The 13476-nt window shown below is 40.1% G+C and overlaps 1 protein-coding gene across 1 annotated transcript in view; it reads left to right on the top strand.

The window, feature by feature from the left end:
- The window catches only part of ofcc1 (orofacial cleft 1 candidate 1), a 71594-nt gene that overhangs the window by 44341 nt on the left and 13777 nt on the right, over window positions 1–13476 (top strand). Inside the window, exon 18 of the mRNA XM_026180920.1 lies at window positions 3070–3229. Coding sequence (XP_026036705.1) covers window positions 3070–3229 — 160 coding nt within the window. The remainder of the gene's footprint in view (window positions 1–3069; window positions 3230–13476) is intronic.

Raw genomic sequence — 13476 nt, 5'->3', positions numbered from 1 at the left:
GCAAGGCTGATAATTTTATGGGTTACAATTTCCTATTGGCTACAAGGAAGGGGCTCTGACACAGACCATGACCTATTTCTAAAAAATATGCTCCAGGCCGTATGTATAGATAGAATGGACTGTTATCCTTTTTTCTTAATTACATTTAGGAAGCTTTTATTCACTGCCTGCAAAAATACACGTAAAATACCTCTGTATTCTTTGACCCTTTATGGAAACCAAAATGAGCAGCTATAAAAGTAGTAGTGTAGTGGTAGTTCCATCAACATTTTTGCAAGACTGTAAAAGAAAAAAAACTTTGTTTGTTTCAGTTACTGCAAGTGTCTACTTCATCAGTTTCTTTATCAGTTTTCCTTCTTCATTAGAAGAGGTTTGCAAGTTTGTTTTTGATGGAACAAGATAAGAAGGTATCTTTGTTTGCACTGAATCCTTCTGTTCCATTAAATTTAGTTTGATAGGATCCTTTAAAATAAATCACACATTCTGTAAATTGAGAAATACAGTTTAAGCTACTTTTGACTGCTCCTTTGTTCACTAAGGGTTTCCACAGTGGGTATCTCTGCATGTTTGATTGAGCAGTTTTCACACTGAATGCCTTTCTTGATGCAACCCCAAAGGGATTTGTGTCACCTCCCATCTTTTGCTTGCTAGGCAAATGTGTAAACCACTACACTACAGAGCAACCAAAGTGAGAAAAACCTTTGGGTGAGATAATACTAACATATACGTTAGAAAGACAAATCATTTGTGTTTTATTCTCTGACCCTTTCATCCACTGACATCAACTCGTGAACCTTGTGCTTAAACAAAGACCTGCCATGAGCCTTGTCATCCAGATCACAACCTACATGGTAAAGAATTACATACTTAAATTCAGGCCTTTTCCACACCAAAGAAATTAGCCCGTTTTGAAGCTCGGAGATGCAAAGATGGTGAATTCCTCCAAGAGAGAAACCGCATAAATGAATGAGAAGCACAATTCAAGTGTAGGATTAAAATGAATGCATGCTATTCCTGTGTCTGAGGTCAAGATTCTACAAACATCCCACTCCCAAGAGCAATGGGGAATGATGCTGAGTTCAAAGCTCCGTACCAGCTTCTTGTATAAATCCTTGCCTCCTTGATGTTGGTTTTATTTGAGAGTTGATTACCCTCTGACAGGCTAGAATCTCTGTGGAAGGGCACAAGGTCTGTTGGTTTTGATGGTCAGCCAAGACATTTGTTTACAGACATGGTGTTTCTTTTTAGGGGTTGGCTGCATGTGGCAAACGAAAAATAGCATTTTGGTGATGCGTACTCATGTGGAGGTATGAATCAATATGCCTTCTGCTGGGCAGAAAATTTTCTTGTGACTCAAGCCGGGCTCTCCAGATGCATCTGCAACCAGCACGTCCACTGTATCTGCCATCTTTGAAGCACAGCATTAACACTGAAGAACATCCCAGGATCCGACTCCCACACATTAATATTTGTGCAACCACGCAGACACCCAGCCAAACTCAGACATTTCTACACTCAGCTTGTGTCCACAAAATACTTCCCACTCACAGGCCAATTTGTTTGATTCCTTTTGCTGTTTCAATTGATGTATTAGACTTTTATAGAGCATCCAACCCAGCTGTCAGAATAAAAAGTTGGCCCTGTGCATTTCTGCAAGCTGCAGATCCACACAACGTCTGTGTTCTGGAACCAAAAATAGGTTTCATATGAACTTTTCTAGGTATGTGTGAATAAAGGTGATGTTTCAAATGCTCTTGGAACTTTTGAGGGCATATACTGCAGTAACCTATGAAATAACAAACGTATATATTTAATTACGCACCGCATTTTACATGTTTCTGCAACAGTGGAAACATTTTTTGGTTCACCATCCTCCAGCCTCCATTTCTCATAGGTGCACTTGTTTACAACCAGCGACCATGATTTAATGAACGCAATTAATATTCTTAATAACAAACTGAGAAAAAAAAAAGATTGGTTCTTGGTGGCAATGAAACAAGCAACATGTTCTCATACGTCAGTGGTAAAGCAGGTTAATTGCCAGTGACTCCTAAATTGATATACATACGTGTTTGTAGAAATAACATAAACGAGTAATTTCACTCATTAGTTGTGTTTGTGTTATAATGCTTCAGTAAAGTCTGATGATTTAAGGCGTAAATCTGAGTAAAAAGTCTTTGTTGCTTTTGCAGCTTTGCCAGTAAAGGTTTCTAGGCTGCATCAGTCAGGTTCTTGTATTTCTCTGTGTGTTTAGTCTCATAATGGCAATTTTAAATGTAATTCTTAAACACAGCAATGTGCTCGACAAAAACTAAGGACATAGCTTTACTGACTTCAGTAAATAAATACTTAGAAGTCCGTGGCCTGTCAAAAACTCCATATTCATTCTGCATCAGTCATTCTTTTTTTTTTGCCGTGATCTGACATTTCTCATCACTGTCTGCTCCAGTGCATTTACAGTGAAGCTATATCCCCTTGCAGACATGTATGTACATACATAGAGAAATCCTCTTCAAAATATTTCCAATAAAAAAGAGTGTTTAATGGGTGAAATAGGAAAAACAACATGATGCATGTATTTACATTTGAATCCGATTGACCAAACATGGGCTGGTCAGGGACAAACAAAGGGCCAGGTGTGGCTTTACAATGCTAGGTCTGTGGTGGGCAGTACAGTTACCGCTGTATACTTTATTGGCCATCATTCATTCCCTGTCATTGGGAAGTTCCCATTCCCTTCTGTGTTTCTTTAATATCTGCTGTATTTGCAGGCTAAGTACCCTCATATAGCAAGTCGCCATTTTTTAAATCTCATGCCACTGTCGGGCATATTCTCATGTGCTCAAAGAGCTTCTTATCAGTCTTGAGTTGCCACCAGCAATTAAAAAATTATAACGCTAAAATGTAGATATGAAGCCATATTTTTTGTATCAGGAATGCAGTGCAGTATTTTATTACAAAAGGCTGTGTTTAGTCAAAAACGTTCTCTAAGATCTCCAGTCAGTCTGCTTTTGTTGCGCCGTCTTACATTTCTGAATCTTTTCTTTTTTCTCACCACACACCTTCCAGACTCCACAATGATGGTCGCATGCTGGATGTCTTTCAGCGACTCACCGCCAAGGAGGGGGTATTCTTCCTGCCTCAAGACCTTGAGCTGTCCAATCAGGAACTGAGCTACATTGTCAAGAAAGCAGAGCAGTGGAGAGGGTTCAATGGAGAGAGGCGCAAGGTAGATACATTATTGGTCTCCTTTGCTGTCTCTAAATAAATTGCATTGTAATTAAACCAATAGTGACCTGTTGGGCTAATGATACTAGTCTTTTCAATTAACCTGGTCAAAGGGGAGGAATTAACTGTGGTGTTTGTAACCAATAAGGTCTTCTGCCGTGGTGCAGGTGCTCAATGAAAGTGCTGAGCTGGGTGAGATCAGTGAGGCACTAACAGAAGCATTTAAAGGCAGCCAAGATAACACAGGGTTAGCATTCACTGGTCACTTTAAAGGAGATATTACATCCGAGAGGATGTATAGAATAGGTTCATTTTATATCATTAAATTTTCTTTAGTTACATTTGAGAAAGCTGAGAATTCATCTCAGAGGTCTTTAGCTCCGTTCTAATTAGTACAAGATAATTACCAAAACAGAAACTCAGCTAACAGGCAGCCTGATTAGTCTGTGGAAACCAATTTTCGAAGATATTTCATTAAAGAGAGACTGCTCAATCAACACACACAGTGGAATGCGTGTGTGAGATATAGTGGGCATTCCCTTATTGCGGACATTTCGAAATCATCTAAGGCAGCTGAAATAAATGCTTGTCCCCATGAAATTACTATCACGGGGGAGAGGATGACGCATGTGGCCCAGCCCCGTGTAGGTCGATGATGGTGGCACAGGAGAGGGCAGTGTATTAGCACAAAGCCTACCCCTGATGTAAAATCTTTGCATAGTGATTGAAAATGTGACTTGTTGAGATAAGGGAAATAGAATGCAGCGATCAAACTGCAGCCCCCTTTAATTTATTCTGTAGGGTATTTTAGTAGCACACTGCTCGCTACATGTTCTCCATGTTCATTAACTCCCTTGCTCTTTTCTCAAATAAGTATGTGAGGCAACGGGATGAGAGGCTGCAGTGGACTGTGGTGAAAGATGGTCTGCGCATTAGGAAGTGATGCATTATTTTGTCTAATTGTAGAACTAAAACAGAGTGGGCCAAACCAAAATGTAGTTTTTGAGGGTCGTAGCAGTTAATATCTGAACGACTACACATCAAAGTCGCGTCAAACCGTGTCGTAACAAAGTTTACACTACAAGCAGGACTGCATTCATTATGTTGCGTTCACAGCGCTGTGGAAAAGCGAATTTCGTTTCAATGAAAAAGGCAACATGAAGCTGCTATCTCATACCTGACACTTGTCACCGTGTGACAGGTGTGACATGTGATAAAGCAAAGTTAAACATTCCTGAATTTCTTCAGGGCAGTAATAACAGGGTGAAGCAGCAACCAACAGAGCCCCACAGGCAGAGACGGAACAAAACTTCAGCGGTGAACGATGCAACAAAGTGAGCTTGTTGCCGATTGTGTCAACATGGCATTAGAACTTGTGTCTTCCTCTCAATGATGCAATGCTTTGTTGGGGTTTTTTTAATCTGTAGTTACACTTTATTTTGAAACAAAAGACAGGACGTGCAACAGGAAGCAGGAGACATGAAGACAAAACAGTATGCAAAATCTTGTTTTCCTAAACAAAGTATTTAACTATGTCGATTGTGACGTGCCAGACACAGGGGAATGGATACCTTTGAAAAGCTGGATTCTTCTTGATAGAAAATTGTACAAAAACTCAGCTACAAAAGTGAGAGAAACAAAGGAATACATTTTGCATCAGCAGGACCTAAAAAATACACTTTTTAAATGGTTTTACACTACATTGCTAAACCAGATAGTATAATTGTAATCGTGTAAATGCTATTCTTTTTCTAAAGTCTTTTTTGTTGTTGTTGTTTATTGGTCTTCATGCCTTAATGAAATGCAACCCCTGTTCTGAGAGGTGACTACACCGCCATTAATGGGATGGTGATGGACCTGTTTATTGGAAGAAAATTGAGCCTTCCGTTGTTTGGAGACTTTAAAAGAAATTACATCCCCAAAGTTTGTGATTAAGAAAATGCCTCATTTAGCAGCTGATGGCCTCTTGCTGTGGTGCACTGCTAAATCATCTTTGCATTACTGCATATCCCCCTCCATGGTAACAATTACAGCATACTTCATATTATACCTAATTTGATGTTATTAAACTGATAAAATGCTAACACGTTAACATGTTCTCTGGTCTGATGAAAATTTAGGGTTATTGCATTTTAACATTTTTACATTATTCAAGCAGACCATTTTTCATCAAAATAAGATGGGCCTTACCATTATTTCATAATTATTGTAACAGTTTCTCCTATGAAAAGGGTCACTTTCCTAACTCAGCAAAGACATATCCCTATTAGACTAATTTGACTACATGCAAATTTTTGTCATTTTTCCCTCATTAACTATTTATCATAGACAGGGAAAAAATATATTCATGAAAGCGAGCAAAGGAGCAGCCCAAAAGAGCTGAAACTAATATTTTGCAACTCTAATGATTTTTTGCATCCTTAATTAGATAGAATAAGGTTGATATGATTAGGTCAGGATGTAGTGTTTTTCATTAAAAATACATTTCAGAAACTGTATTCCAAATGTGCCCTTGCAATTAAATAATGAATCTGACGCATTCCTTATTATGGACCCAATTAATATCAGAGGCAAGGGCGTAATTTTAATAACAGTGGGCTACGAGACCTTCATTAGCTGAGCGAGAAAAAGGAGGGATGAGGGGAAGGAAAAACAAGGTACCCATAGGAGCATCAAGAGTTTGTAACCAAATTTAAAACGTTATTGAAAAAGATAGAGTGAGATATTTTGAACAAATCCGATCTCGGGCTATCGGGATCTGCAAATAGCCCATGTTTCTTTTAACTAACTCTGGCACTTTTGAATATTTTTATAGTCTTAGATCCTCTTCTAACCCTGTAGAGGTGTTGAGGCTGGACCAAAGCTGAAAGAAGCTTAGCCTTAAAAGGGAAAAGAACGATTATTGCTTTTTATTTTTAACATCGCACCTCTACTGAAATGTGGTCACCTTTGAAAAGCCACTTCCCCTTTTTCCCTCTCCCCCCCTGGAAAGCAGGCAATGCATTCATCAGACAGTCACCACCACACACTTGACCTTTGTGTGGTCCATGTGCAAAAGGGCGGGTGTTGCTCAGTGCTCACACAGTGTCAGCGTCATCATGGATATACCTCCAGATTCTTCTCAGCCCGGGGAAAACTTCTCATCCCATCCATACTTAAGTAAATACATGAAACAACTCTGCTGATTATGATTCCTCCTAAACAGCTAGCTGGTATCCATCTAGGCTAAAATCATGTTAAACAGTGTGTAAATATGAAAGTTTTGTAACTGCACATATTCTGGCTGCCTAACTGTCATGTAGCACAGAAGCTCACCTGCTAAAAGAAAGCCTCTTTAACCCTCACTGAAATACAAGAGGCTTCATAATAATGGGAAAAAAACAGGGTGCTATATCTAGTCTTTAGCCATGTCATCAAGCATGATGTGTGCACTTTAAATGTGCATGTTACACATAGTGTATCATCACAGAGTTGGTTAGCATGGGTGAACATTGGTGAGCCTTCATTGTGGGCATTAGCAGAGTTTTGAGTTCTCTCTTTTTTGCCATATTTTTCAGGTATATGACAACAGCAAAATAAAATTCGAAATTCTGTTTTTGCTGTGCCAACGCAATACTTTTATTGGCCCTCATATGGCAAGATTAAGTGGCGTCCCTGTTCTTTGCTACCTGTAATGTAGCTGTTTCTGTCCTGGATGCTCTTTTCACTTCACCATTGACCTCTCGTCCTTTTGTGCAAGTAAAAGTAATGTCCGCATCTAGACCGCGCCACCGTTTTCTTCAGCCTTCAAGCTGCAAGTTTTCTTTTTTCTCTCTAACTATTGTTGAAATCACTGAGAACCTTTGTAATTAAATATTTGTAACTGTAATTGGATGAAAGTAACACATTCGTTTGTAGCACGTTACGACATTAGCAGTGAATAGCTGTTTCTGGCCTAGGCATGGGTTCCACTTTACCCCCACTTTCTTTTCCTTTCAAGCAATAAAGGTTAGGCTTATACTTACATCTCCACTCCTTAAAAGTTGTAGAACCACCTATTTTTCTATTTTGGAGATTTCTACAGACAATCATTTAAAAATTTCTGAAACGTATGATTCTATTATATGTCGGCACCTGTTCTAGAAGCTATATTGCTGAGACTTCTCCATTATTTTTAAACACATACAAATCATGAACTGACTTACCATGTAACACCTTGAAGCAAGGACTTTACAGATTGTGCAATGCTAATAATGGAGCCACCGATCAGTGCTCCAAACCCCAAAGTAAAAAAACAGTCCAGATAAACTTCAGGGGCATAAAAATTAGCCCTGTAACAGGTGGCAATTTCTCCAAAAATCTCCAAACAACAGACCTGCCAAGTGCAACATGAAGTCATACCATTTTTTTCCCCCACTGTTTCTTTTTAAAGAATTTTTTTTAAAGGCTAAAATTAAACCAAGTAGAATATGAGAGGCAGGTAATCAGTTAGGCTAAAAGTAGATTCTTGATGGTGTTAGCATGCTCAGCAAAATCTCTGTAATGCTCTATGTCCCCCAAGCAATGAAACAATAAAAAAAGAATCCACATTCAATAACCAACCTGCAAATGGCCTATTATTATCAAACTTGTAATTTTCACAAGGTGGTCATAAAACATAATCTCATTTTTACTTTCTCACCAATTAACTTTATATTATAAGATTCATCCATCGAGTTGTTCCATTGAGTTGCTTGAAGGTTTAAAAATTCCTCAGGTGAAGATGTCAACAGCAGGGTCCACTGACTAAGCAAAGAGGGTGAGTAAAATACTAGTATGTAGCTTTTTAATTTAATCGTGTGATAAATACAATCTTCCTTTTCCTGTGATAACAACAATCATAAAGAAAACATCATATGTTCTTCATTTGTTTATCAGATTTGCCCTGATATACGACTGATTCAGGATGATGTTTTTAAAACCTGTGGAATAAATGAATAAAAACTTCACATATTTTGCTGGTAGACGGCAATCAGTACCACAGGTTAGCCAACTAGAGGCGCATTTCAGTGATTTCAAATAAACAAAAATCTTCACTTTTTCTGTGCCGTCAGTAATGCTCCCAGCTAGTGAGAGGGCTTGCATGCTCCACATCTTACTAGTGGTGCAGTAATGAGCCCCATTAATTATGTAAAGGCAGTGATGCAGATGGACCTAATTAATTGTCTCCCATCACCCCCTTGATTACTGTACCTGGAAGGGAGGTGTTAATTTCTGTAATACTTAAGCAGGTACGCAAACTGTTTTGTCGGAGCTACCGCTATGACAGTGACAGAGTAGAGCACCAGCTTTCCCGTTGCTGTTAATTCACCGAAAGGAAAGTTTCCCAGTGGTGGTGGTGACATTGTATTAATTGAAGGAGGGAGGGAGAGATTAAAAGAAGTGAGGAAGGAGGGAGAGAGTGGAGAGAGGGGGTTGTATGATGGCCCTGGAGATGTTTTCTCAACCTGATTGCATCAACATTTGCGTACCTTTGTGCCGTTTGTCTCTGTATGTCTAGGTAATGGGTTACCAGCAGGCGAGTTTGGGAACACCCAAGGTGTTTTGCAACAGCAGTGCGCTTGGTGGAGAGTAAACCTGTTGAGAGTCAAATGGCACAGACTGGAGTGGTAATGATAACTTGTGTCTGGGAGGCTGGCTGTTAATCATATGAGGTGTGTTCTCCATTTTAATCCAGAGCCTGTGTGTGTTGTGAGCCCCTGACCATGGAGGACTGTCAGGGTCACACTTTTGGCACCAATTACCAAGTGATAAAAATAGATTTTGAGCTTTAATCTCTTTGCAAAAGTTCATCTGGAGTCAGACAAAATAATATAGGCTACAAATATCATACCTGCCTAATCTATACAATAGCTATGAGGACATGCACGTTCTCTATTTTCAGAGGCATCAAAAAAAATCTTAATCCCATAGTTAAATAAATAAAATTCAGTCCTCAAAACACTACAAGTGTGCATGCCTGCGCACTTGTACTCATCAATCTTGGGCTTGTTCAAATAGTACAGTTAAATGAGTGTGAGCCACTTGAGATGCAAATCTAGACTCATGTAAAGAAAGAAGCTTTGGAGAGGAAGGTAGACAGAGGGAGCAGTAGGCCGTGACAGGATACACAGGAACCGCTGTCACAGAACAATAGAACCTTCAGCTCCTCAAAAGGAACCCATAACAGCAACACAGGAACCCCGGGAGAGGAGAGGAAGAGCTGAGTGGTTCACTGGCACAGGAAGGGTTTTTAGAGTCAGAGGGCAACTACTGGTCTGTAGTGTGTGTGTGTCTGTGTGTGTGCGCCTTTGTGCGTGGGATCAAAATAGTCCTCCCAACCCCCAATAAGCTCTACAAAAGAGCAATGTGGTCAGTGTGCGGGCAAGTGTACGTGTGTGTGCACGCGTGCATTTATTTGCTTGGTTGCGTGTGTATGAAGGCAAACCTGTTCATGTAGGCCCAGTATGCCTGCATGTGTGTAAACTGTCATGCACATTTATAAGTGTGACTGTGTTCATGCAAACCTTTCTGCTTGCCTGCGTGTGCATGTCACATTAGAGAGACTTCTTCAATTACAGTGGATTTTTGTTTCTTCTTTTTTTAGTGGACAGTGCTGAGGGCCCCAGTGGCCCGAGGCGATAGCGAGCAGACAGGCAAGGACAGGAGCGACACAGCAGCAAGCACAGCATCCACAGTCGGAGCATTAGGGAGCGCAATATGAGATATGACTGCAAAGGCTACATGCCTGTGTTCCTGAAAAGGTCATGGACTTTGCTGAGCAGTAATGTGTGAAAGTGGTGCACAGTGGTTAAAAAAGAAGAGAGAGGGGGGAAAAAACAGATAAAGATCAAACACATTCACCTCTTTTCCAATTCGCACGCAAGATTTTATGGACACAAATACAGAATATCTTCAGTAAAATGAGCTGACTACTTTTAAATGAAGTGAGATCATTGCAGGCTCATAAAGAGGGTTAAAAAGCACAAACCTTATCTTATTTGGGTTTAAATTTCACCACACACTTCCTTTTCTTATAGTCAACCTGCATTCCTAAACAGGCGCACAGTTCCAACATTAGATAGCAAGAGAAAGGAGAAAGTGTTCCAGTATGAACTCGTCGGTGTGAACAGTTTAATTACAGGGAGTGTCAGCTCCATTGCTTAATGTGTCCCTTACAATTAATCCAGGGAGAGGATGTCATTATCTACCAATGCCTGGGCCTGGGCAGGCTTTTCTTTCAAAGAGATGGAATGTGAGAGGGGAAAAAGAGGAGTCTAAACAAGGAAGCGCCTTTGGTTAGCAGCCTATATTATGTTCAACCTCTGTGTCAACCAAAAGGATTTAGGTAATATGCTCGGGTGTTGTTTCGAAACATTGAGTTTGAATATTTTGGACACTTGACTCTCATGAAACCATTAGTGAGGAAAAGCTTTTCCCTATAATTTCTTCATAATATGAAGCTTTGCATGTCAGCTGTCAAAACATGGGCAGCTGGAAGAGGTTAAACTGACAACAGGTTTTCGCCACTTTCAAGCCTCGACTTCTTCCTCCTCCAGCGGGCCACGTCCTAAAGAGTCCTTTTTTTCTGCTGCACTGCCATCCCCTAATGTGAAACAGAAGACAACAAATTGGACTCTTGAAAGTGAGAAAAAGACTGTAGCGAGAGCTTTTCAACCATAGAACAAATTTAGGAAGACTCGTTTTACATCGGTTAAAGAGGTTTTCCACCCAGAGCACCTGGCTCGGATCTGTGAAGCTGGTGCAGAATGTGGTTTCACCAAACATTTTAAGTGAATAATGACACAGTGAGATGCCATTATTGGAGGAAAAGATTTGATTATATCAGCTGAGGAAATGTTACAGGGCAAGTACCCTGCAGGCAGATATACTTTGCATACACACTGGGGCAATGTTGTATGTAATGCATACTCAACATACATGCATGCTTAGGTATACAGCTTCTAGCTCCACAGAGGTTTTGTGGCTTGAATTTGACAGATCAGATTTTTTGCGACTGTCTGCCGTTACTTACTTCTCCTTCCTTCACTCCCCCTTTAAAGAGTTTGACCTTGGCCGCTTCCTGTGGCCCTTAGGGGATGAAGAAGTCCTGGTGATTGTGACAGGTGTCGCGTCTTAACAGCCCCACGTGACATCCAGAGGAGAGATAGACATTTGGATTTTTTTTTCACCACATTTGGAGATTTTTTTCCCCCCTCATAAGCTTAAAGAGACAACTTAGGGTGTGTGTGTGTGTGTGTGTGCTCGTGCGTGTGTGTGCACATGCAGCTATAGTGTGTCTGAGTGAGAATGTGTGTGAAGTCTTACCACTTATTCCCAGCTCTCATTTTGGTTATTGGCTTGGATACTTATCACCTCCAGCCTTCGAGGCTTTATTAGGTGGAAGCTACTCCAAAGTCAAATTCTGGATATCAAAGGCAATACTCAACTTTGGCATCTGTCTGCAGCATCTTAATACGAAGCCTGGTCTCCTAAAATTTTAAGAACTCAACATGACATTTTGAAATGCGTCCTCGACGGAAATGTGTTTTCCCACCACAAAAGGGCCAGCATGAGGAGTCCATGCGACAAATGCCAAATGAGTAAGTTGGAAAGTATTGGTGACACAATTAGTTTGAACTTGATACACTTAATGTTATAAAGTTATGGTCCTGACTGTAGGGGCTGGCTGGAAAAGTCTAGCAAGACCCATCTACCAATCGGAAGGTCAGTGGTTTGTTCCCCAGATACTACTGTCTGCATGACAAAGTATCTTTGGGCAAGATACTGAACCCCAATCAGTTCATTTCAGTTCAATTGAAGTTATATAGCAACATTGTAAGGTCGAGACCCTACATTAATACAGAGAAAACCCCAAAAATCAAACGACCTCCTTTGAGCACTTGGCGACAGTGGAAAGGAAAAACTCAATTTTAACAGGAAGAAGCTTCCAGCAGAACCAGGCTAATGGAGGAGCAGCCATCTGTAGTGACTGGTTGGGAGCTGTTGAGCTGATTCCACAGAGGAGGGTCCTGAAAGCTGACGACTCTGCCTCCCATTCAGCTTTTAAATACTTTAAGGAAGCCCGTAGTCTGAGAGCCAAGTGCTCTGTTAGTACGGTACTCTACTATGAGATCTTTAAAACAAGATGGGGAATGATAATTCAAGAACTTGCATGTGAGGAGAAAGATTTTAAATTTGATTTTGGATTTAATAAGGAGCCAATAAAGACAGAAGCCAATATGACACACAAACCTTTCTTGGAGGTTGGGGTTGTAGCGTCGCCCCCAATGCATTCATGTGTGTGTGTGTGTGTGTGTGTGTGTGTGTGTGTGTGTGTGTGTGTGTGTGTGTGTGTGTGTGTGTGTGTGAGTTCAAATGTTGACAAAACAAAATAATTACTAAACGTTTGACACTTGATTATAGTTTCATTTATCATCAGTTCTGTTAGTGAAAATAAGGATAATAAGAAAACAGTTGAAAACTAGCTGCTGCCTGCTGTGCGTCTTTATGAGAGAGAGGTTTCTTATTCCAGTAATAACAGTAATACAGTTTATTCCTGACAGAGAGAACGAGTGCCTACTTTACTATTTCACCCTGCTTGTCAGTATTCTTAAGTATGATAAGGTTCATACATTTAACTAATGGTAACTAATTTATTTTCTGTTTTATGGGAGGTAAGAGTGAAAACTATGCTCCTTGGCAGGAGAGCGTGTATTCTGTTTCTTTATAAAAAAGTGAAGCAGTAATGAATCATGCATGAGAAATACTGTAGTAAAACCCATGATCAATGGAAATTCAAATACAGAAAAAAGGAGTGTGGAAAAAGTAGCATATCATCAATATTTTAGAAACCAGCAACATTTCATAAATCATAATCAGGTGAGCTCATGACTTATCAAGAGCAGTTCAGATCCTGGTCTTAAGAGTCTTAATGCTCGTGGATACTGGTTTACGTGTTCGCCTTTCTTCGGTGGATTCATTATTTCAACACTGATGAAGATTCCGATCAACTTTAATCACCTTTACTTGCAGAAACGTGTGACTGTGAGTCATCTGTAAACATTGAAACATTTAAATGTGGCACAGGCTTATTTATCTTTTGTTAAAGTTTCAAGTAAACTTCAATATTCTCCAGAACAAACCTGGAAAAAGTGATCTCCCTAAGGCCCAGGGTGAGTCAGACATGGTGTGGCAGAAAAAAAGATGGGCTGCTATCTGAGTTGTTTACTGTAGGTTGAGAGTAGGCTT

The sequence above is a fragment of the Astatotilapia calliptera genome, chromosome 9 (genome assembly GCF_900246225.1).
Source record: "Astatotilapia calliptera chromosome 9, fAstCal1.2, whole genome shotgun sequence".
Taxonomy (NCBI): Eukaryota; Metazoa; Chordata; class Actinopteri; order Cichliformes; family Cichlidae; genus Astatotilapia; species Astatotilapia calliptera.
This window is presented reverse-complemented; position numbering and strand designations above follow the sequence as displayed.